The sequence below is a fragment of the Seriola aureovittata genome, chromosome 1 (assembly GCF_021018895.1).
Source record: "Seriola aureovittata isolate HTS-2021-v1 ecotype China chromosome 1, ASM2101889v1, whole genome shotgun sequence".
In the NCBI taxonomy this organism is placed as follows: Eukaryota; Metazoa; Chordata; class Actinopteri; order Carangiformes; family Carangidae; genus Seriola; species Seriola aureovittata.
This window is the reverse complement of record NC_079364.1, coordinates 11885234-11909426: the sequence shown is the minus strand read 5'-3', so window position 1 is coordinate 11909426 and position 24193 is coordinate 11885234. Positions and strand designations below refer to the sequence as shown.

At 40.5% G+C, this 24193-nt stretch overlaps 2 protein-coding genes across 6 annotated transcripts; one reads left to right on the top strand and one right to left on the bottom strand.

The window, feature by feature from the left end:
* Positions 1–466: 466 nt before the first annotated feature.
* On the top strand, positions 467–7509 carry LOC130167428 (uncharacterized). Of its 4 annotated transcripts, none has more exons than XM_056373626.1 (8): positions 467–646; positions 1033–1183; positions 1266–1426; positions 1638–1755; positions 2420–3160; positions 4222–4382; positions 4472–4589; positions 5845–7509. In XM_056373626.1, the coding sequence occupies exons 1-8, from the start codon at positions 581–583 to the stop codon at positions 6228–6230; spliced, it is 1902 nt and encodes a 633-aa protein (XP_056229601.1). In that variant the 5' UTR covers positions 467–580; the 3' UTR covers positions 6231–7509. The 4 variants fall into 4 exon arrangements, with proteins under 4 accessions (XP_056229601.1, XP_056229609.1, XP_056229627.1 ...); XM_056373634.1 differs by having other exon boundaries at positions 574–646; positions 1043–1183; XM_056373652.1 differs by lacking the exon at positions 467–646 and adding an exon at positions 677–915 and having other exon boundaries at positions 1077–1183.
* A 181-nt stretch (positions 7510–7690) lies between these two features.
* tpp2 (tripeptidyl peptidase 2) lies at positions 7691–23760 on the bottom strand. 2 transcript variants are annotated; one of them, XM_056373602.1, is made up of 29 exons: positions 23451–23760; positions 22454–22582; positions 22160–22255; positions 21677–21781; positions 21422–21546; positions 21160–21323; positions 20863–21017; positions 20676–20752; positions 20448–20575; positions 19754–20002; positions 19531–19646; positions 19252–19423; positions 18958–19115; positions 18780–18856; positions 18582–18688; positions 17436–17590; positions 17105–17221; positions 16703–16803; positions 16520–16616; positions 16300–16437; positions 15298–15542; positions 14658–14736; positions 13298–13336; positions 12683–12834; positions 12485–12581; positions 12211–12341; positions 11722–11974; positions 10973–11092; positions 7691–10791 (listed from the first exon to the last, which is right to left on the bottom strand). In XM_056373602.1, exons 1-29 carry the CDS (start codon positions 23613–23615, stop codon positions 10702–10704), a joined length of 3837 nt encoding a protein of 1278 aa, XP_056229577.1. In that variant the 5' UTR covers positions 23616–23760; the 3' UTR covers positions 7691–10701. The 2 variants fall into 2 exon arrangements, with proteins under 2 accessions (XP_056229577.1, XP_056229587.1); XM_056373612.1 differs by lacking the exon at positions 13298–13336 and having other exon boundaries at positions 23451–23759.
* Positions 23761–24193: the final 433 nt, after the last annotated feature.

Below are 24193 nucleotides of genomic sequence, written 5' to 3'. Positions count from 1 at the left end.
GCTATCAAGCCAAATACAAATCATGCATTGGCCTGGTTTTCAAGAGAGCTTATCCCTCCTGTGTGTCTCTGTGACTATTTGTAGACTACTAAGTGAAACTGATGCATTCCCAGTGTAATGTGCAGTATCTGGCTGAGTGGAGCCCACAACTGTATCCAAATCATAAAAATTGTGTTTGGTCATTGTAGCTGGAAATCAGTCGGTAGTTAGTGTAGAAGCCAGGTTTTACAGGTATTCCTTCATATTATATCCATATCAGGCTGTATCCAGTGTGAGGTTGCAGACCGTGGAGGCTTCAGCGGAAATCCATGGCTGTTGGTCTCATGGCATTCCTGCCATTCTCACTGCTTTTGGTTTTCTCTCTGACTCATCTCTGTTATTGTTGTGTGTGTGTGTGTGTGTGTGTGTGTGTGTGTGTGTGTCTGTGTATGTGTGTGTTTGAATCTACGTGTGCTTCTATCCCTCTTGTGTTGATTTCTCATGGGCATGGCTCTAAAAATACCCCTATGCCCTTGTGATGATGATGGGTGGGTCCAGCAGGATGCTGAGTCTCTAAAATCTCGCACTCAGAGGTCTCCGGATGCAGTCGTATTGCTCCAGAGATCTTGCACTGGAAAATAAAGCAGCAGCAGGTCAAAGGTCACAGGTAGGGTGGCTGACTTGAGGTTTTTCACTATATTTGTAAAAGTTATGGGGGAATTACTTTTGTTTTTTTTTTAACAGAAATTTGGATTGTATGTTAGGATTTGGGAAAGTGTCTCCCATGTTCTCTGACTAAAAATAATCTTTAAAAAAAATTTAAAGTGAGTTTTTTCATATCTACTGTGCTCTGCTTAAAAATGTCACATTGAAGGGCTGTATTCTCCCAGACTTGTCTATCAACAGTTAAATTATGGAGAGAAATTAGAAACATAGGTAAGTTAATAAAGAAAAAAGAAGCACATATTACATGAAAAAAATGTCTAATGAAGCTCAATTTCAAATGCACTAGATGTATTCTCTACTTCTTTCTTGCATAACTGATAATGTCAGTTTGTCCAAGTCTACAGAGCATTTTATATGGATACTCTGTCCAGTCACTCTGTGGAGGAAACCAACTGTATGAGAAGCGGAGAGGGGGGAGAAGAAGAAGTAGAGGAGGAGGAGGAAGGTGGAGATGAAGAAGATAAAGAGAAGGAAAAATGTAAGATGAAACACTCAGTGTTACACTTTGTGAGTCAGACCCCACAGATGTGAGAGCAGGCTTTTTTAAAAAAATCTTTCAGATGATTCACAAACCGAGGAATCAGCTGTTCAAAGGCAACAAAAACCGCCCTGGGCTCCATGTTTCTACTACAAAACAGATAAAGAGGTGTATCATTATGTTGGGCACAAGATCATCATCGAGGAGGCTCTGGACTCGTATGGAGGCATGATATGGCCAGCGGTGAGTAGCAGTGTTTTTCAGCTTTGGAAACTTATGTTCATGTATTTGCCATAAACCTGTGTGTCCCATTATACCTGTCCATACTCTCTATTCTCTACACTCTGATTCTGAAATCAACTGACACATTACAAAACTTAAAGAAAGCACTGACTAAATGTCACAGTGTTGAATATTGATATTATATTGACGTGTTAATGTTGACTGTCCTCAGGCTTTGGCTCTCTGCAACTACCTTGACACTAACCGTGAGCAGTTGAATCTCGTGGACAAAGCGGTGCTGGAGATCGGAGCAGGAACTGGCCTTGTGTCTGTTGTAGCGGCGCTCCTGGGTATGTAAGAGGAGAGCACCATGAACCTGTTCTCAGAGACACATGAACGGATTACTGGACAGACCGACCAGGCAGAGGCCCAAGGGCTGAAGGGTTCAGGCAGCCACCGGGCCAGAGCCTCTCTATGCAGCGACTGTTAAACTGTCAAAATCAATGAAAAGATAACAAAGAGATGCACACTGAATACAAAGTGATGACTGAAAATGACTATAAAGAGAAACAAATTTACCACAATGAGACACAAAATTGAACCATAATGAGACAAAAAATTACTTCGAAGAGACAGAATGAATAAAAAGAGATGCAAAAGACTACGAAGCCACACACAAAATTGCTACAGAGAGGAACAAAAGGACTATGAGATGAAATGACAGTAAGGAGACACGAAATGACTGCAAAGGGATGCAAAACAACTACAAAGAGCCCAAATAAACACAAAAGGAGACGCAAATTGACCATCATGACATGCACAGTGATATACACAGAGACACAAAACCACCACAAATAAAAACTAAGTGAATTGCTTACAAATACACAAAACAACTTTTAGTTTGGATGTCGTGCTCCTAGATACAGTCAGAGGGGTGGGGGGCCTTTTACATATCTGTGCTCAGAAGGCCACTGTCTCATAATCCGTCAATCCATTTTTTGTTCCTGTCCTCAGGTGCATGGGTGACAGCTTCAGACCTTCCAGAGGTCCTGAGCAACCTGAGAGTCAACCTGAGCAGGAACACCACTGGCCGATGCAGACACACTCCCCAGGTGGCGGCTCTGTCCTGGGGCTACGACCTGGAGCACACCTACCCTACATCCGTCTACCGGTACGACTACATTCTGGCAGCTGATGTGGTCTACCATCACGACTTCTTAGACGAGCTCCTGGCCACCATGAAGCATTTCTGCCGACCAGGAACGGCTGTGATCTGGGCCAACAAGGTCAGGATGGAGAATGATCTGACTTTCACTGAGAACTTTAAAAAGGCCTTTCACACAAGTTTACTGGCTGAAGACGGAGACATGAAGATCTTCATGGCAACGTGTAGAGAAGAAGAGGGAGAAGGTGATGAAATCCAAGATCTGCTGAGAGAGAAACAGGAAGATGAAGATGAGAATAACAAAGAGAAGCCTGTAGAGGAAAAACACAACGAGGATGAGGTTCACTGTGTCAATAAACAAAAAAGTGAAGGTAAAGAAAACAATGATGATGTAACAGAGGAGCCTCACATGTTAGAGGCAGAGAGAGGAGATGATGAGGAAGAAAAACATGAGCATGAGTGTGAGGAAGAGGAAGAGATGGAGGCGACAATGGTCCTTAAAGATGATGAATATAAAGAGGATGAGAGGAATAAACCAGAGAACAATGATTCAAATTGCAACACCACAGCCAGTGATGTAGAGACTACAGGTGAGTCATCTACATGATCTGTGGAAATGCACATTTGTCTACCAAAACGTATCGCACGAGTCTGCTTATCACAAACCCCATTACCTTGTGTTCGAAGCAACATCACAAAAAGATAAAACATTTTCTCACTTGCACCTCACCAAGAAGAGATGAAGAGAGATTTCCTTTTGTTCGCTCAGGTTTTGAGATATCTGCCGCCACATCAAACACCAGGGACTTCTTCTTCAGTAGAAAGTCATTTTAATGAAGAACTGTTTACAATGTCTGTCGAACTGTCGATGCACCACTTTGATCCAGTCGAAAATATCAAAGGTTTCTATTCCACAGTGTAGAAATACTCTGTTTCAAGTACAAGTCCTGCAAATGGTACAAAAGTAACAGCATCAAAATATACTTAAAGTACCAAAAGTAAAAGTACTCATGCAACATACAAATTAATGATATGAATCCAACATATAAACACTGACTGGGAGCACTTCTCTGCATAACGAGTTGTTTTTTTATACTTTAAGTAAAATTTCCTCATAATGGTTTTGAATGCAGGACTTTTCTGTACCGTGAAGTATTTTCACAGTTTGCTATTGCTACCTTTACCAAAGGACCTGGAATCTTCTCCCACCGCTTTCTGGCAGCTTTTACTTAAGTGAAAAAAACTATTTTAGGACTTTAATGCGTCTGACAAGGTCAATGGCAGGAGAAAAAACATGTGAGATGTGAGATGTGAGACACTTAATGGTGAGGCCAAAATCTGATGAAGCCAAAATGCGGTGAGGCCAAAAACATTACCAATCCTCAGTGAAACCAAAGGGCTGATGTACTTTGCCCACTGGTGTAGAGTGTCTGACTTTAATAGGACAAGAGGCAGAGACTCACTTTTTCCATGGCAGCGAGGTTATTTGGTTCGCATACAAAATAATATTATGTTCTGTGCCTGTCAAAGTTCTGATGTTCATCTTTTTATTGCACCACATCATCGTTGCGTTGATGTTTGTTCACTGTAAATCTATATTTTTGTCTTTATTGTGTTTGATTTTGAGTGGAAACTTACTTCTGTTTTAAAGGGCACATGTCACTGATGCAGAAAGCTGTACAGCAGGACCGAGTACCAGCCTGGGTTTCCAGCATCCAGAGCACCTTTGGCAAAGATGTCTACCATTATGTGGGGCAGGACATTGTCATTTATGAATCCATAGACTCCTATGGAGCAGTGATGTGGCCAGCGGTGAGTATTTCTCATAAAAGGAGAAAATGCTACATTTATCTTAACATCTTACCTCCATTGTGTTATTCATTTCATTGTTTTTCACGCAGGCCTTGGCTCTCTGCTCTTTCCTGGACAACAACAGGGATGAGGTGAACCTGCAGGGGAAGGAGGTGCTGGAGCTGGGAGCAGGAACAGGACTGGTAACCATCGTGGCCAGTCTGCTTGGTGAGCCGTCACTAAAGTCCTCATGACTGTAAACACAAACGCAACGCAAAGAATGTCAACTCAGAATTAATCTTTTATTATATTCTATTATATAATATACTACGATATCTACTATTAATTTTTTATTTTCATAGTATATTAAACTTTATATTCTGTACTATACTCTATATCAGGTTATCTTACTACATTATTTCAGCTTATATTTTCTATTACATACTATATCTACATGTACATATTTTACAGTATGTAATGATACATACTGTATCATATTATACTATATCATGTTCATATGTTACGCTGTTTTATTACATTATAGATTAAATTGCATTAATATAACTAATACACACAGGTGTATGCTGATACAGTAAATGGTATCACTTTACTCTTGCTGTTACTGAACACATCACTATGTCACTCCACTTGAGGCAGTATTGTTTTTCGTTGTCATGGGTACTGCATGTGTGTTGCTCGCTGTGGGATTTAATTGCTCTTCAATAGTTCAGCAATAGTTGAATTGTTTCTATTATATCTATTCTTATTTTCATTTCATAAACTTATTAGTTTTTATTTTTCTACTTATTTCTGTCCTTTTGCTGCAGAAATAGCTGAAATTCCTCTCTGGGATCAGTAAATGCTCGTTTTATCTCATCTTAAAACTAGAGCTAGTATATGTGCACATACTGTAAAAACAAGCTGCAGTTAACTTGCACTATATAGCATGAACCAGTGTATTTGAACTATTGCTTTACCTTGCTGTGTGTCACAGAAATTGTGTACAACCAAGGTACAATTGATAAATTCCTAAGCACACTTAGTGATAATAGATTCTTCACATTATTTCCACCAGTTTTCCAAAGCGTGTACAGTGCAATCTTCTTTCATGAAGCTATATTGCTCAATTCATTTACCAGACTTGAAACACTGATGACATAGGTATTGTGTTACAGTAATCTTTTAGTTGCCTTTAGGCTTTTCTCATTCTCATGTGGTAATGAAGTTACAAGCGGAGACACAAATGGCCAAGGCACAGCATTATGGCTTTATTACAGGCCACAATGAAAACAACAATATGAAAGTGTCTGTCTCTTCCAGTGAAAAGCATTGCATTGGATGTATTTGGAGAAGTTTCCCACTAAAACCACAACAACTAACTGTCTCTGCCAACAGCTGCGTCACCACACAACAAACGCCAGTGTAGTCATTTCCTGTTATTGTAGTGATGATAGTGACACGCATCATGTTTCTGCATCCTCAGGAGCTTCAGTCACGTCCACAGACTTACCGGAGGTGTTGAGTAACCTCAGGGCCAATGTGATGAGGAACACCCGGAAGCATTGCAGACACACACCCGAGGTGGAAGTTCTATCCTGGGGCTACGACCTGGAGCGCACCCACCCTACATCCATTTACCGGTACGACTACATTCTGGCAGCTGATGTGGTCTACCATCACGACTTCTTAGACGAGCTCCTGGCCACCATGAAGCATTTCTGCCGACCAGGAACGACTGTGATCTGGGCCAACAAGGTCAGGATGGAGAATGATCTGACTTTCACTGAGAACTTTAAAAAGGCCTTTCACACAAGTTTACTGGCTGAAGACGGAGACATGAAGATCTTCATGGGAACATGCAGACACTGAGAGATAGAAAAAGCATCCATTGATGCTGACTGGCCTACTAGGTACAGGCCCAGGGGCCCTGAGGGGTCAGACCGTCTGAAGTGATTGTGTTTAACATTGGTTGAAAAGTCAAAGGGGCTCAGTCAAAAGTAGGGAGGCGTCAGTCACCATTATTTGTGCCTGATTCCAATAGAAAAGCTCTGCTTTAAGAAAGTGTTACCTGCATCAAAGATGTTTTCTATATCTTCTATATTTTGTAGACGATAGTATTCTGCTTAATATCAGTGGAGTGTCCGTTTGGATTTGTTGTTAGGCAGCCTCTCTTCATCTCCTGCATGAACAAAATACAGAAGTTATTCATACCAGATACTGACTCGTTTTTGATCCGTGACACTTTCCCCCAAAAATTGCACATCTGTATCCCCGATTCTTGAGAAATCTACAGTTCAGTGCTTAATAAATGTCTAATTAAAACTGCATATTTCAAGATGGCCTTCTATTGTGACCAGCCAAAGCACACCTGTCAGGTGGACGGATTATCTTGGCAAAGGAGAAGTGCTCACTGACATGGATTTATACACATTTGTGAACAAAATTTAAGAGAGAGATCCTTTGCTTAGGAAAAGTCTTAGATCTAGAATTTCAACTGATGAAAAATGGGAGCAAAAACAAAAGGGTTGCATTTATATTTTTGTTCAGTGTACATTATTGTTTGTTTTCAAAGGATAGTTGATAATACAGAGGCAGACAGGAAACGAGGGGATATGATGTGCAACAGATGTGTCCAGCTTGCATCACACCAAGCACGTTGTCGTCCATTTACCTACACTGTTCCTTATAGAGATGCCAATGATCTTTATTTAACCCTCTGTGATTCAGGTCTAATACTGTATTAGCATGAAAAGGACAAATCTGTGCCACACGAGTCCCAGAGTTGTGCATTGGAATCATATCATTGCTCTTAGTGTGGATCTGTGAATTGTTTTAACAGAAAATGAATCAATTATTTTGATAATCGATCAATTAGTCATTTTTCAGCACACAAATGTGAAACACTTGCTGCTTCCAGCTGTTCAGATGTGAGGAATTAATGTTTTCCTTTGTTATATATGAAAATAAACCAACTGTTGCTGGAATGAAACAAGCAGTTTTAATAGGTCACACTGGGCTATGTGAAAGTATGATGGACATTTTTCAATTTTTAAAAGTTTTATAGTTAGTTGTGTCTGCATTACTTATGAAATGCCTGTTCGTTTTTTTTACATTTTGTTTAATGCAGTAATAAAAATCTGAAGGAAGACCTTTTGTCTCTTAACTTGTTCTTATACTTTATCTTGTCTTTCTGGGAAAACTCCTGTCCAAAAGTATAATATTCTATCATATTAGAAAAGACAAGAAAAAATATAGAAGCTGTTATCAGGTGGCTGAAAAACCTAATTTGCTGTATTTTGATGTATGTACAAGTGATGACCAGTGAATGCTTTAATTCTTCCAAATAATATTTATTCAGTGTCATTTTCCTTGTTTGTGACTTAAAATTGTGTGACAGTAGCTCAGGTCTTTCCAATATGTCATCGAGGAAGAATGGGTATAAAATAATACTGAGAGCATACAACCTTATCTCATAACATTCTGTAAAATATTGGCATTTACTAGATTTTATGACTATAAATATAAACACTCAACATCCAGAAGAAGCATTTCTGAAGTCTTTCCTGACACCAGCAGAGTGAGAGCAACAGATATGAGAAGTCTGGTGCCAGAAATGGACGGTACAGTCCTGTGGTGAAAGTTAAGGCCATTTTCGGAGAGACCGTCATTGGCAACGCATACTGTTGACAGCTGAGTCCTGAACGTAACATCTGTCTGAAAACAAAACCCAAACACAGGGGAGAAAAAGGACGAAGAAGCGGGAGAAAACAGAAGTTGCAAAAGGTAAAAATGAAGACAAATAAAAAGAAAACCCAACTGACTCCAGTAAACCCCTGCGCATGTGGAGGGGCCTGTGCTGAGGCTGCTGCAGAAAGTGCACACACATCACAGCTAAAAACAGAAACGCAAGGTGTTCTTATCCCTGGGTAAACATGAGTTGTGACCACTGATTTGCTGTGTATGTATGGCCATCCCAGAAAAGATTATTTACTCCCATGAGGGCGGAAGGCCTTGGCTTGGCAGCAGCTGCTTTTACATTCTTAAGCAAGTACCTTCTACGTGTCAGAGGACTTAAAACATCAGGGTAAGAGGACTCCATTAATTAAAGCAATTATATCTAAACCGGTGGTTTTCCTTCTTCTATTCAATATTATGTCCAATTTTATCATCTTTATTTTTTTTTTCTGGTACTTGCATTTTCAGCCTTCATACCTCCTTTACAATTAAACCAACTTAACATGGGAAAAATCTCTCTTTGGTTAAACTCACAATACTGCAGACTGTGACGGGAAATCACAGCTTGTTTTACAGATTTATAAGTGAAAAAGGTCAAGAATCATGAAAATAATAAGGTAAAAACTGAATATGTAGTTTGTATCTTAAGCATGGTCCTCTTTTGGATGGCGCTGAGGAAACAAAGAGCCACATGTCCTCGTCTGTTAAATGATTCAGGTGAGATGTTTTAAAAGGACCATACCAGTGTTTTTGCAAGTTCTAGCTCCTCAACTAAAAATCATGTAAACCTGACATTTTTGCTGACCATTTTCAGACACATTTTTCCAACCATTCTGTACAGTTGTTGTCTCCCATTAATTTCCATATGATATTGAAAACAAATGGTAGACTTTCTCTTTCAATGGGGAATTCCACAGATTTACACATTTAAGTTAAAAAGTTCAAAAATACAAAAACACTGGCATCATCCTTTCAAGTAAATAAGGTATCTGAAGAAAAAAACTCATGCTTAACCACCCTCTAAATGGCTATCATTTCAGTTCTGTTCATGTACACAAAATATGCTCACAGGTACACATAAAATCATTCACAAACACACACTCAGAAAGTAGATATTGTCAAAATCTTATTCTGGATTAAAAATCTTTCAAATTGAAACAAACTAAAATCTGCTTCCAAATAAAACCATTTTCCTTACATCCTAGAAGACATGCATATATGCAAAATACATAAGTAGAATAATATTTGTATTATATACCTATTGCATCTTAATATTCTTTATGTTACGTGTGTATGTACATCATTTTATGACACTGTGTACAAGTGCAACATTTTGAATGCTGCAGAGAAACATCTCTACTACTGTGTGAACATTTTACAGTGAAATCTGATCTGAACATCCTACCGCTGCTTACAACTGCTATGTTAGTGAGGTCTGTTTGATGGTCGTCAAACGTGCCGCTCAGGTAACTGCAGTGTGAAGTGGGCGGCCAACACCTCTGGAGGTTAAGTAGAACCCATGACAGTGCGTTTGAGGATTCCTGACGAATCTGCATACAGTGCACGGACACTTCACACTGCTGATGTGAGCTTTAAAAATCACATTTGACACCAAAGGCTGATGGGTGAATTGACTGAGTGCCAACTGACGCTATTGATTCTGCAGCTTCCTGTGGTCAAAACCCTCGCACTTAATCTTTCATCCCATCAGAAAAAAGGTAAGGTACATGTAGAAAGGCACCTCATCACTGTTGTGTGGTCTGAGACTGTGTATGCGAGTCAGAGCCTAAAAACACAAGACAAGACTAATCCTTAGCTATATCAACCTGGACAGGCTGAAACGATCAATAAACAAAGAAAAAAGAAATGAGGTTCTGTCCGAGCCTCCCTTATAATTCAGGGATCAAACAGACTCTGCATGTCTGTATGTCCGAACATCACGTAGCAGCGAGTCTCTTCTGTTTTATCACTGAAGTTGTGTTGTTTTTCTTTTTAGAGTGACCATATAGTATCACAGTTTTTTCTTTTAAGAATTGGGATGCACCCCTGGAACCCACACTGGCCCTTTTACAGTATTTACATGAGAGAATGAGGTCATTAATATGATATGGAGCCCGGACAACTGAGGAGGGTAGGTGGATGTGAAAACATCCAAATATGTAGAGAACACCAAAATAAAGGACAACACCAATCATAGATATCATTGAGCTACAGTATCAGCAAGCCTTGGCAAGAGTTTTTAACATTAATTTTCTTTACCTTTTTTGAGTCGATGATATTTAAACAAACAGCTGAGGCAGTCACGCTACATGGTCGGCAGAGCTGTGATGGTCTGCAAGACATTTAAACACCCTCTGGTTTGAATGGCTCCACCACAGGATTAACGCCTTATAAAAGGTGTCGAGTGCATCAAATTGTTTACACACCGTGTTATCCTTTGTTTTGGTGTTTACCTACATCTGAATTTGAAAAACAAAGTAATTCTCAGGAGGCAGCTGGTTGGTCAGATGCATAGACCATGTGACCCTGAGGGACATGATGTCTAACTTGCCATGTAATGGACCATATATGGCCATGCTGCTCATGCACATGTGTGTGTCTGTGCCTAGAAAGGTGTGTAGTCAGCAGGGTACATAATAGGGAGCCAGTTCTCACTGAAGGTTGCGCAGTGTGTCCATCGGAGATGTCGCATAAGCTGGAAAACAAGAAAAAGGAAATAACTTTCATGGAACAAAGCTGATGTTTTGCCATCTGTTCTTCTGATTTGTTCAATCACAAACGTTTAAAATTTATTCCACTCAAGATATTTCCTGGATATTTTGACTCTTTCCTCTCCGACAATGTATGACTGAACAGATATCAGACGTCTCTCATACCTGGATGCAGTTTTTCATGTTCTCTTTGGTGGGTTTCTCCTCCACCATCTTTGAGGCATATTTTAAGGCTCGGCTGTACATCTTGTTCACCAGAGCGTGTTTATATGAAAACATCAACACCTGCACAGTGGAAAAAAGTCGGAAGACCAACTATATTAGCGTAACATTTACTGAATTAATACAAAAGTGGCTTTCTGGAGATATGCAGTACATCCAGAGAAACTGTGGGAAAGCACATTGATTTAGGTACGACCTTCAGAAAGTGTGGTCCTAATGACTGTTTACACAATGTTATAAAACTGAGAAAAATTCACAGCTAACATACATGGGTATTAAAACATGATAACTATCAATGAATTAATCCCAATAAGTATTGTGTGTGTAGCTTTGTAGCTAAAAAAAACTATTAAAATACCATAATCCACACTGTTGCACTGGGTGAGGCCCACGTACAGTACACCATCCTGCTGCTGTAAATACTCACTACTGTACCAAATGTGTATGAAACAACAGGCGACTAACGTTTGCTTAAACCTATTGTGCCCAGCCGCCTTATGAAAGTAATTAGCCATTTTAATTTATATAATCATGACCCATTTTATAGAGATTTGTGTCTTCAGTAGCAGGCAATGGACTCAGGGCTGAATAACACAGGTATGGAAGTAAGAAAGTCTTGAGCCTTTAACTAACTTAACTTGCCTCTATTACAATGGAATAACTTTGGCCTTTTGTAAAAACATTTTGCTTGCCTTGGAGTCAGTTAGCTCCGCCCACTTCTGCACCTCCCAAAATGTATCGGTCAGGGCTTTAGCCACGTTATGAATGGTGTCGTCAGAACTGCTGGCCACCTGCTCCCCAACCTCCTCCTCTACTGGTGCTTTTCCTGTGGTGACAGCACTGGCGCCCTCCTGTGAGGCGGCGGGCAGCAGGAGCTGGTCGGCCAGAGCGCAGCCCTTCCTACACAGAGCGTCCAGCAGAGACGACTTCTGCTTCTCCATGTCACTGAAACACAGATGTTGAGGCCATTTTTAAAGGAAATCTAATTCTAGATGCTGAATTATTGTTAGATATCACACAAATGTAATTTTCAGTGCATGCATTCAAAGAGTTATTTTGTGTAGTTAAGCCATGTTTGCTCCTGCTCTGCTTGCCCCTTTTATCAATTAAGTATGTGTTGATGAAGGATTCTAATGATGTTCATATTTCTACTCTTAATTCTATTCTCCAGTGTGACATACGTCTTGATAGAAGCAGCATCGGGCCGAGGGTCCGTCTTCATGGTGAGGTAAACAGCCAAGGCCGTCTGGTCGATGTGGGAGATGACAATATCCGCGGCTGATACCACCTCCTTGAGACGTTTGACACGCTCCTGAATACGAAAAGGAGAAGGAGAAATGACTGTGAGCAGAGATAGTTTCATAGTTTAGACTCCAACTTCAGGAACAAAATAATTCCGTGCTCCTGACAGGGCTTTCTCCATTTCCCTTTTTTCTTGCTTGTGTGCACTATCACCTTCTCTGAGTCCAGCTGGTGCAGTCTTTGCACATGCAGTGGAAGGTAATCTGAGTAGTTTTCCATCAGTTCATCATAGATGGAGTTGGAGTCCAACCTGAGCAGCAAAGAGAGGACAGGACACATGGTTGAGAGAGAATTAAAAGAATAAAGGAAGCAATGTGTTGCTGAACAAAACAGAATAGAAACTGTACGCACTTTGTCATCCACTGAATCTTCAAATCTCGCATGGCTTCTGCAAACTCGTCTTTCACATCTTTCTCTTTGTCTCCTTCCTTGTCCTTCTCCTTCCCTCCATTCTTTGTTTTATTGGGAGCAGGAATTAAATGGTAGACCACTGGTACAATATCCTGTATGAGCACAAAAAAAAAATGTTTAAGGAAAAACCAATAACTAATACATTCAACAAAATCCATGACCTCTTTTTCTACTCTGAATCAGCCAGTTCTCACCCTACCAACCACCTCCTTCTGGTTCTCTCCATTTAAATCAGTTAAGAAAAATGCTTTTAAATACCCAGTTATACAAGTACTGCCCATTATCAACTGATGCTGATATTTAGATATATATTAATAATTTTACTGACCACCAGAAAACTTTAACTACTCCATATCAAAATGAATACCTATTATGACTAGACTGTTGTAAATTTCAATACAGCAATATTGACATGCTTTGACATGATTAATGCAGAAGTAACAAATCCCATCTTAAGGTAAGGAATAAGCCATTTCCAGATGGTAGGACAGCAGAGGACGCTCTGTTGTACAGTGTTTTTTTGTTTTGTTTTTTTTTTTTTAGCTCATCCAGTACCTTTTTAAACTTTCCTTGTCGTTTTGCAGAGGCCTGCCCCTGGTGGTCAGAATAACACACAGTGAGGAAGAGACAACACAAACACACCAAAAAGGATTCGCTCTTCATTTTATCTTTCATCCTCACTCAGAGACTCAGAGTCAGCCTGTCACCTACCTGTCAGACTTAAACATACAACACAGTGGTAAAACTCTTTCTTCTTTCTTATCTTGTGTTCACATCTAACAAATCTGACTGACTTGTCAGTGGAATATACGAGTATTTCACATGAGATTAGCAGAATTCTTCAAATTGCTCAAACAAAACAAGGGTCTTAAGCAATGCAATGTGAAACATCATGAAAAACTTGGACACAATATTGATCTGTAAATGGTTTCTGAAGTTCAATTCAATGTCCTTTTGCAGTGGAGCCACTGAGCAAAGGAAGTTCAACCACAAACACGTACGCAAAAGCTGAAAAATATTCAGACATGTATGATGAACAGCTCTTCAAAGACGTAAAAGGTGAGCACTTGCAGCCCAAGAGGAGAGTAAGAATAGGCTCTGGGGATAAAACATTTGCCATTGCAGTGTGCATAAAAGTAAATGTCTAATTTTTGTTGTTGACTTTTAGAGATATTTCATTCAATTCATTGGTAGTTTTGCTCTTAACCACTGCCATCTTTTGTGATTTATTTATATTTATAGACTACACAGACACACACAATATATAAAGTATAAAACCATTTAAGCAAATCATTTCTTTTTGCTTTGCTTTTTTGAAGAAATTTTCTCTCAATTTTAGGTATTTAAAATAGAGACAATGTGGTCCAGAAGCAGGTAATTCTCACAGTTTTAAGACTAATTTCAATTTAACCATGTTAGCAACCAAAAAAGGTTCTCTAATATTAGTCAGTAATGTACAATAAATAAATTGAGATCTGGCATGAGCAACAACAGATTGTTTTTCTGGGAGAATGGACAAAGGCAAATGAGTGAAAAAAGAAAAATGACATGCATTAACGAAAAGGATGGGAACCAATTTCAGAAGCAACAGACCAGACTAATCAGCTCAGGTCTGAAAGTGATGACACACACCGGACACAATTTTAAAAAGAATAAAGCTGAGAGCACTGGTCTTTAATCCTGATCATCGGGACCCCAAGTACTACGATTTTACATCATTAACCAGGATGGGCAGGCTGGGCAGGGCAACCTGCCACACTCTTACCACTTGTTTTGTTCAGCATTCACCCGACAATGTGTAAAAGTCCCAGAATTTGGCAGAAAGGAAAACCAGCACCAATGACTTTGGGTCCTGAGGAGCAGGACTGACCACTGCTCTGAAGTATAGAGATTAACAAAGAACAGAGTCACTCACTGCTTTCTTGCCATACTCGCTCTTGGGGACAACGAGAGAGCCTGTGAGATAGCATCCTGGACTCGTCCCCTTAGGGATCCTGAGAGAGAGACATAAAGGGAAAAAGACAGTGACAGAAAGAATAAAGACCAAATTATCACACATTTGATATCATGGATGTAGAGAACTACATTTTCAAGGAGGATTTTTTTGCAAAAAAAAAAAAAAAAAAAAAAGATTCTCTTATCCAGTGAATATTTGGGGTTTAAGAGCCTCAACAAAATATACTGAAGAGGAAGTAAACATCACTCTTTCCCTGCCTAAAAAGATGATCAGACATTGAATACAGCACTGCCTTACATTTGATCAATGATACAATTTTCTCCTGTTTACCCTGAATATAATCTTCATTTCAAAGTAAATTTAATCTGTCTCCTGTAGTTTATAAGACTCTGACTGATCTGCAGTTGCACTGAGTGTCACAGCTGCTTCTTCCTCAATAATATCTCATGGAGGACTGAGAATATTTCCTAGGAGAAAATTAAAAATAGATTTTTATTTCTGTTAGACCTCTTCTGTTCGGTCAGTTTTTTCTGTATCGAGCGTAAATCCCTTTTAAGGTTGTACAATACAGAGGAAAAGTCTCTCTAGTTTGACTCACTTGTCGTCTGGCAGGGCTGTGACGTAGAACGGGTGAGTGGCACCAGGGCACAGGGTGAAAGAGTTTGCCTTCTTCTTGCCCATGAGGGCACCTCGATGCGTCTCGTAGACATCTAGACTGAGCGTGGTGGACAGACGGTGAGAAACCACAAATGGAAGGTCCTTAAGGCGCTCCAGCTCGCTGGACTGCTCATGACGGACCTGCAGACGCACAGTGTAGTCCCCCTTTTCCAGCTTCAGGGAATACTGGGAAGCCAAACAGACAGAGGGGAGATGTTTCAGTTCAGTTAACATGCACTGCAGTAACCTGGTTACTGTAAATCTGTGTATACATGAAACAGATCAGTAATCAGATTTCTCTCCTGCCCCTGAGCTTACTCTGGAAGCATGGCTTGCTTGTTTATTTGAACTGTAGTAGTGGCAGATGCCGTCTCGTTCCCGAGGTCCTGACATTTTGTTTTGGTATATGTGTGTGTGTGTTGAAACAGCCTGACAACATAGTGAGAGTGAGACAGAGCGGAGCTTTCCCACATAGCGCAAATGTGTCTGGCATGGGGACCCACTTATTTAGATTTCTTAAGGCTACTTTGTGTTAGTTTCATGTGCACGTTCCTGTCCATGTATGTTTGACGGGAAACCATGGACTGGCCTTTACTTTTCTTGTCAACAGTCTTTTGTCATGCACATGTGCACTTATAAAAAGCCGATTAGAAACCTGGTTGCTGGTATTCATGGCAGAGAAATCTGTGTTCTCCAGGAGAAATTTATCAGGGGATATCATGTTTCTCAAGTCCCCTACCCTGATTACAGACACTTTCTTGTTTAAATGACATTGGAATCAGCTTACTGGAAAATGCTGACTGTAACCCGGTTACATAAGTGTATGTAAAAGCACTGAATCCTACCTTCTGAAAGAAAGTAACAACTACAGACATATGTGAACATCTGGGAAAGAAAAAACCATGCAGTCTTAAGGGAAAGCTCTTCATGTGGCTGAACGAACCTGGTGTGGGTAGGCGTCCCCTGAGCCCAGTAGTCTCTTATTCTGATCAAACAGCATCCAGAGCTGACTGTCAAACTCAGACTCATACAGCAGCTCACACAGCATGGGACAGCTGGGGGTTACCTCTCCACTCTTAGGCTGAGGAAAGAACAAAAGAGGATTATATACACACGAAAAAAGAAAAATCACTTAATTTTTTTGTATGTTGTGCTTGTAGTACCTGGTGAAAGCTGTAGGTGAGGACATTCTCATAGAGTTGTCTGTTGTTAGGGAGAACATCCCTCATTCCCAAGGCTTTTATCTTTGAACTTAAGGGTCTACAAACACAGCAGCAACAACAGGGATCACACAATGACCTGAACTGTTATCAAACAACAAAATATATGTGTGTTTGTGTACTTACCTGAGGGGTTGGACCCAGGACTTGAGGGTGATAGTGGGGGACACCTCCTCGTACCTCAGAGGTGACGACACATCAAAACTTGTCACTCCTTCTGAGGCATGCTAGGTAGACACAGATGAGAGTCAAAAATTATTATTGTCTAGGTTGTAGTTCACTTTCTGGTGTGTCTACCTTACATATGAGATGGCTCAAGACCTCCCCTCCCCACTAACTTAATAACAATGTACGCTACACTAACAAAATAACCTCCTCCTCATCACCAAGTTAACATACATACTGTTAGTTTCTGATAACTGATAAAATCCTCCTTCATCTAAAAAGATAAAGTCCTCTCCCCTCCTCTTGTAAAAAAAAAAAAAAAATCAGCAGCAGCCATTAGATGCATATAGGTGAAACTCTTACTATGTGCAGGGGAGAAGGAGACGTGTTCAGTCCATGGAAGGTGATGTTGTAGTCCACTGTGACGTCACCCAGACTCGCCCACCAGCGCGCGATGCACAACTCTACAACCCTTCCTGACTGGAGAAGAGACAAAAGCACAAACATTAGTCCATTATGCCATTTTTATGTGCACGCATCTAAGAGATTAAGTGACTTCCATTAAAAGCACCTATAGAAGTACAGATAGCAACTACCTTTAGTTTTAGCTGACTCTGGTATGTTTACATTATGACTTATGTGCAAAGTCCTCATAAAAAAAAAAAAAGATACATTATAAATAAAATATACATACCAGCACAGGAAATGCCTCAGTTAGAGAGCCTCTCTCCAATAGTGAAGAGAATTTGTAGAATTCATTAGCTCTGTACGCTTTCTGTTTGACCAGGTGCACGGCATGGAGAACAAACTTTGACGACACATCTCCCGAATGAGAGGTCAGCGTGATCTCTGCAGGACAGAGACCGAGCCAGAGGTGGAAACAGAACAACAGGAAGAACAGGGTGAAAAAAACAAGAGGTGAAACAAAGAAGTGGAGGAAGACAACAGGAAGAGGCAGAAGAGAAAAAAGTTAAATTAAAAGGTCACATTCTGATTATGCACAGCTATCTCCACTTAGAAGAAAAATAAAAGTCACATCTTTCACCACTGACTAATCTTCAATCAAGACCTCCTAAAGAAACCACTTTCAAAATGAGTCAAACCAAATACCACTGTTTCAGTTTCAATTCTAAAATAAATCGAAATGTTAAAAAAAGAAAACAGAAATGAAAGGCACCACTCGACATAACCATTACTAAACTGAAATGTATCATCATCCGTTTGTGACTCAAAATAGAACAAATTTCAACATTTGATACCTTGAACAAACACTTAGAGACTTGAATGATGCTACTGGCGATACAGGGTTTCAGTAGTGCTCAACTAATTAAATTTGAGACTTTATAAGATTGTTTTAAGGCCACACAGAATGCAATTTAATACTTATTTCACCAGAGTCAGTCAAAGAATAACAGAAATCCAGTATGAAATATAAGGCCTACAGTTCTTTATCAAGTACATACATTTATTGAGATATCATGTTTTTTTCAGTACTTAACAGCTATGAATAAAAATAATTCTTGATAATATAATTAATCCATTAATGTGACCTGGACCCACACAAACAGAAGAAACGGAGGGATGAATTACCAATTAAAAATAACTAAGTAAACCTGCAACCACATACAAAAAAAAAATGTCACTAATGTTACCGTCTACAAGTTAGGCAAGAGCAAATATTTAAGACCTTTGTAATTTTAAGACTTTTTAATACCTTCTACAGCCTTTTTTCAGGGAAGTGAATTCTGTGCTTTTTAAGACTTTTCAACACCTGCACACATCCTGCTGAAAGGGTCACTTACACACCAAAGCTCCCCCCTCATCTCACAGAGACACTGACCTGCCCAGGAGGCTCCCTGAGGAACAGTGATGAAGTGGCGTCTGATCTGGCCTGGTCTGAAGTGGATGTCTGTGAAACACACCTCCTGATTACGACTATCTATCACTCTGATGGAAGACAGAGAGAGAGCTGTGAGAAACACACAAACACACACTCATGCAAACCTCTAATTAAAAGGAAACACAAACAAGAACTCACTTGGTAGGGATAATAACTGTGATTGGAACTCTGAACAGTGGGCCACAGCTAGGCGCTGCTGTATCATACCCACACACCTAAAGAAAAAAGAAAAAGAAAAAAACAGACATTCACAGTGATCAGATAAACATTAACACACACAGAAACATCTTTTCCTCCTCCACTGTTTTGTCCCTACCTCTGTGTAGTGCACTCCCTCTCTCAGTCCCACAGGATCGATGCGGACATTAACATGACGACACTGGTTCATTAGCTCTAGGTGGGAGGGGCATTGGACCCATGGGGCAGCGCATGTGAGAGCCAAGTGTAGCTGCAAGGAGATTCGCTCAGAGTTTCCTGTGATGGATGAAAGGGGAAGACAAATGTGTAAAAAGAAATGAAAACACTCATCCACACTAAAATAAAATGCTGTAAAAAAAAAACAAGCAAAAGAAATGCTCATGATGATTGTGCTGTTAAGTATGAACAGCACCTGTGTTCTCTGGGAAGATGGGTTCAATTCCAACTCCATGATCTGAGGGTGCAAGAACTTGGCCTGGGTCCCTGAGGTAGATGCCTCTCTGTGTTCCCACACTTACTGAGAAGCCAAGGTGGCTCGTGGGTAAAGAGGCGTGTTGAGTGAGGTAGTCTAATGCCCTGTCCACCTGAGAGGTAGAAAGGGAGGAAATTACTGAATGGCACACAAGAAAATGTACAAAAATAACAAAGTATTACAGTAAAAATAAAAAAAACAGCAATACAGTCAAGTTACCTGGATTATGCCATGGCCCTGTGCAAACACTTCAATATCATCAACCTTCAGAGCTGTGTTTTCCAATGCTCTCCTCACCGCAGGGACAGAGGGACGGATCCCGTTTTGTTTCAGTCCTTTGTCACACAAAAATCACACACTAGCATTAGATTTGTATTCATGCAAACTTCCAAACATGCAATATAGTCCCACATCTAGTATCAGTCCATGACCCTGGACACACCTGAGAGGATTAGGGCGATGCCTCCACAGGCATTAGGGGATGACATGGATGTGCCGTTCATCAGCTGGGTACCACGAAGAGTCCAGTTGGGTACAGATGCAATGGCACCACCAGGGGCACTGATGCTGACCCCTAGGGCCCCATCTGTACTGGGACCCCTAGACGACCAGGTGTACTGGTTGGGAGGCAGCTTCTCCCTCAGGGAATACTCTGCCACCATCATGTCTGGAGTCACATACGCTCCAACACCTGTGGAGAAAACAAAGCAGGGAGAATTAATGAACGCAAATTATATAAAAAACAGAACACACATATTTGGGCTTGACAATGTATCAGATTTTTTACGATCACTACTATTTTGATTTTTATGATAAACACATTGTTCAAGACTTAAAGATCACAATTGCTACGATTTCTTAAGACATCTCTATATTGCATTGGCCATCACATATGTTCCACTTATTGTAGTTTCTGTTCCTGGTCTTCAACAAACAAACAGGATAGCCTATAAACCTTGTGCATCAATGGTGATTTTATACCTCACAATACAGAGTGCATGCAATTTAAAGTTATAGATCAAAGTGTTAGCTTGACTGAAAAGGCTAAAGAACAGATGCTATGTACTTTGGATGTGTCCCCAGTTAATCTAATATATATGTGTATCAATATATGTATTTTATCGGTGCGTGTGTACCTATGACACTACTGGTGGTTCCCCCCGGGCAGCCGACTGTGGAGAGGCAAGGGCCGTTGTTTCCTGCACTTGAAACGAATATCACATTGTGCTTCTGGACAGCCTCTGTGATCACCTCACAAATCCTCCTGAAAAACAAATTGACAAAAATGAGCGAGCATTAAGAGTGCAACACAATATTAACCCACTCAATGACACACCCCCTTGCTACCACTACATCGTACTCACCCGGAATTGGGCCAGTGTGTGGCTTCCCCATAGCTATAGTTAACCAGGTCACACTTGTAGTTGATTACTTCGATCATCTTTAAGTGACAGAGAGATAATGAATGAATAGGTGAAAAAACAAAAAGGTATAAAAATAAAGCTTAACTGTTTAAGATTTACTATATTTGACAGAGTCTGGGCTATATACCGCGCGGATGAGTCCTGTGCCTGTTTCCATGGTGCTGAGGCGGGTGTCTCCAATCTTCAGAGCCAGGATTTGGGCACCAGGGGCCACACCATTGCGCTCTGGTTCCTCTGGGAAGTAGCCCGCTGCAATGCTTGCCACATGTGTCCCATGAGCCCCTGTAACAGCACCCAAGCAAGTTAGACTGCAGATAACACAGTGAACTTCTACACAATGTGCAGCCTTATCCGTTACACTGAACATTTTTTGTCTTTACTGACTGAATCATGAGAAAAGACGAAACAAAAAGGGAAAACTTACCACCACTGGTGACGATGCAGAGTGTGTTTCCCTCGTCATAGATATTTACAGAGTAGTTAAGCATCTCAGCATTTCCTAACGTGGCATACTCTTGTGTCTCTCTGTAGGAGCACAGCACAGTGCACTGGGACAGCTCTCCACACTCTGAAGTGTCCACTACAGCCCTAAAGAAAACAAGAGGTAACAAGTGGTAACGAGTAGACAGTGAAGAAAAATGGTCCAAAACATCATGCATAATAAGGAAAAAAGTAGATGTGGGTACCTCCATGTAACACCGTCATGCCAAAGCACACAGTCATATACAGGACCAGGGTCGCTGTACTTCTTTTCTAGAGATGCCAACAGCTCGGACTGACTCTGCAGCTCTTCCTTCTGCAACTTCTCCATCTGAGAGAGAAAGCAGGGCAAAAAATACGTGTGAGAGTGTCATCAGAGAGAAATCAGAGCAATAAAAATGTCACATTACTGTGACTAGCATGCAAACTCTGATGAGTACTCAAGAACTCGTAGGTCTGACCTGTGCCGGTGTTGGATGAGAGAGGTCAAACTCTTCTGTCTTGCGACAGACCTCAGCAAGTGCTGATCTGTGTGGTGGGTCCCACATCTTCTCCTTTCGCTCTTTCTAATAGACAAAAGTAACAGTGTCTTAAAAACATTAATAGATGACAAAAAGTCTCCAGTTTCTTTCATTTTCATCTATGTTAAATTGTACACTGCAATGGCTGCATCAATATAAACTCTGGGAATCCAATTAGTCCAGTTTTTCAACTCTTTTATTTGTATTCATTCATTCATTCATTACAAAGTTCCTATTATTAGATGCGTTAGGTGTAATCTGAAAAATATTTGTGGGAAATTGTTATCAGCAGAGGACAGTCTCTAAATTCCTGCCCATGTGCAAGTTTTCTTGCAGTCCATGCACATCTACCACTGAACACAACCATAGTGTTCAAATTCAAAACCAGATGGTTAGTACAGTAATAATGTCATGTCTTCCTACCTGTATTCTCTCTTTAAGGGCCTTAGGGAAGAACTCATAGCCATTTTTAACTCCAATGCGATACTTCCCTGATGGATTGACCCAGGCAGGAGGGATCTGGAAGACATAAAAAGACACAGTGAGAGAGCAATATGAAGAAAAATATGTACAGTGAGGTCCTAATGAAGAGTGTAGTTAGTCTTAAAGAAATCATTACACATAACAAAATTATATCACATGCAGGACAATGACTGCAACAGAATATTTCTTATGTGACAGCGGTTATTATCTTAATATCAAAAGGTGTCTACTCACCTTAAGTATTCTACCAGAGAGGCCAGTGATTATACCATCTTTAGGTTCCGCCACTGTGGTCATGTTCACGTCACCGCTGCCTGTTGTATCGATGATATCGACGATCTTTGGCTTCCCCTCAGTTGTAACCTAAAGAAGCCAAAATGAATTAGGAAATCAGGCTGAACAGGATGCAACATGCAGATTTAGTTACTGATACTGACCAGGGAGTACTGTGGACATCATAAACTAAAAACCTGTCAACAACCTGTCACTTTGAATCTGAACTTCAAGCTGAGTCGTGTACAAACCAACCTGAAAAGTGAATTAACTCCCATATATATTTGTTTACACACACTGAAGGGGTCAGATTCTATATTTGCCCTTTAAAGCACGAATGCAGCAAGGTGATATGTTGTTGGAAATCAGTAGCTGACCTTAATTTACTGTCATAATGCCTCAACTAACCTAGCTACAGAGGCATGACTGTATAAAAATTAGCAGGTGTTTATTCATTAATTTAACACCGTGAGGCTAACTACTTGAACTAGTGTGACTAGGCAGCTAACATGAAGCTAGTCACGGCTCATTACTGACAGCTGACCAATTGTAAAATATTTGAAGTAGCTTCTATGAACCTGGTCGCAACAGCCAAACACAATTTAACCATCTGACTGGACAAACTGTGATAACTGAGGAGACAGAAGCGGAAAAATTCAGCTGTTAGCTGCCAGGCTCACATGCTAGCATGAGTGCCAACTAACTGGCAACCATTATGTCGGTTATCTGTAAATTGGTCTAGCACCGAAACACTATTAGGCAACAGAAAAAAGTATTTTTCATCGATTACTTTATGTTGCTTTAGTTGTCACAAAGCTATACAATTGTTGTTATGGTTGTTGTGTGTATTTGTCCATGCTAACAAGCTAGCTAGCCGTGTACAAATTATGTGAATGAGTAGGGCCTTTAGCTTTGCTAGCTCGAAGCTAGCTAACGTGAGGCAGCTGGTTAGGTTTACCTGCATGCCGGGGGCCCCGGGATCCACGCCGGTGTCGAGGATAGCGATGAGCACTCCTCGGCCATCGTACTCGGGGAACCTGGTGAGGTAAGACGTGGCGCCGGTTTCTTTTTTGGGGAGCAGCCCGTGGAAAGGGAACGGTTCTTCGGTAGAATGAGCAGCCATTATTCAGAGGAGCGACAATGAAAACAAAGCAGCGAAATGGGGAAGAGACACACGGTGGGAGACGAGGAGGAGAGCTGGTTAAAGGGGCAGTGCGTGGGGTTATCCTGCGCAGCCACATTTCCCTGCAACCCTCATTCAACAAGCCTTTGACACAAACTGTCGCTTATCATTTTTGAGCTACATTTATATCATTATATCATGACGTTATTTTGACGTTATTTTGCCGTTATTTTGCTGCTGAACACCCAAGGCTGCCTTATCCAGCAGTAAAACTATAAACTATCTGGTCCCTGAGGGCAGTGTGGGAATAAGTATTCAGGTACTGTGTGTGCCACACTCCTAAAGGTAAAGGTTTCCCAAGTAAAAATCCTTCATTTTTACTTCTACCTTTAAACTTAAAAATAAAAACAATTTGTCAAATATCTTTTGACTTATAAATGCTCTTGAATGTCAGAAAGCTGCAGAGGTCCATTACATTCATCAGGGGTGCAAACAAACAGCAAGAATAAAAATGGCATAGGTTATATTTGCATTGTCTACACTTGTCATTTTGGTGCTAAATTCTCTTAATTATATGA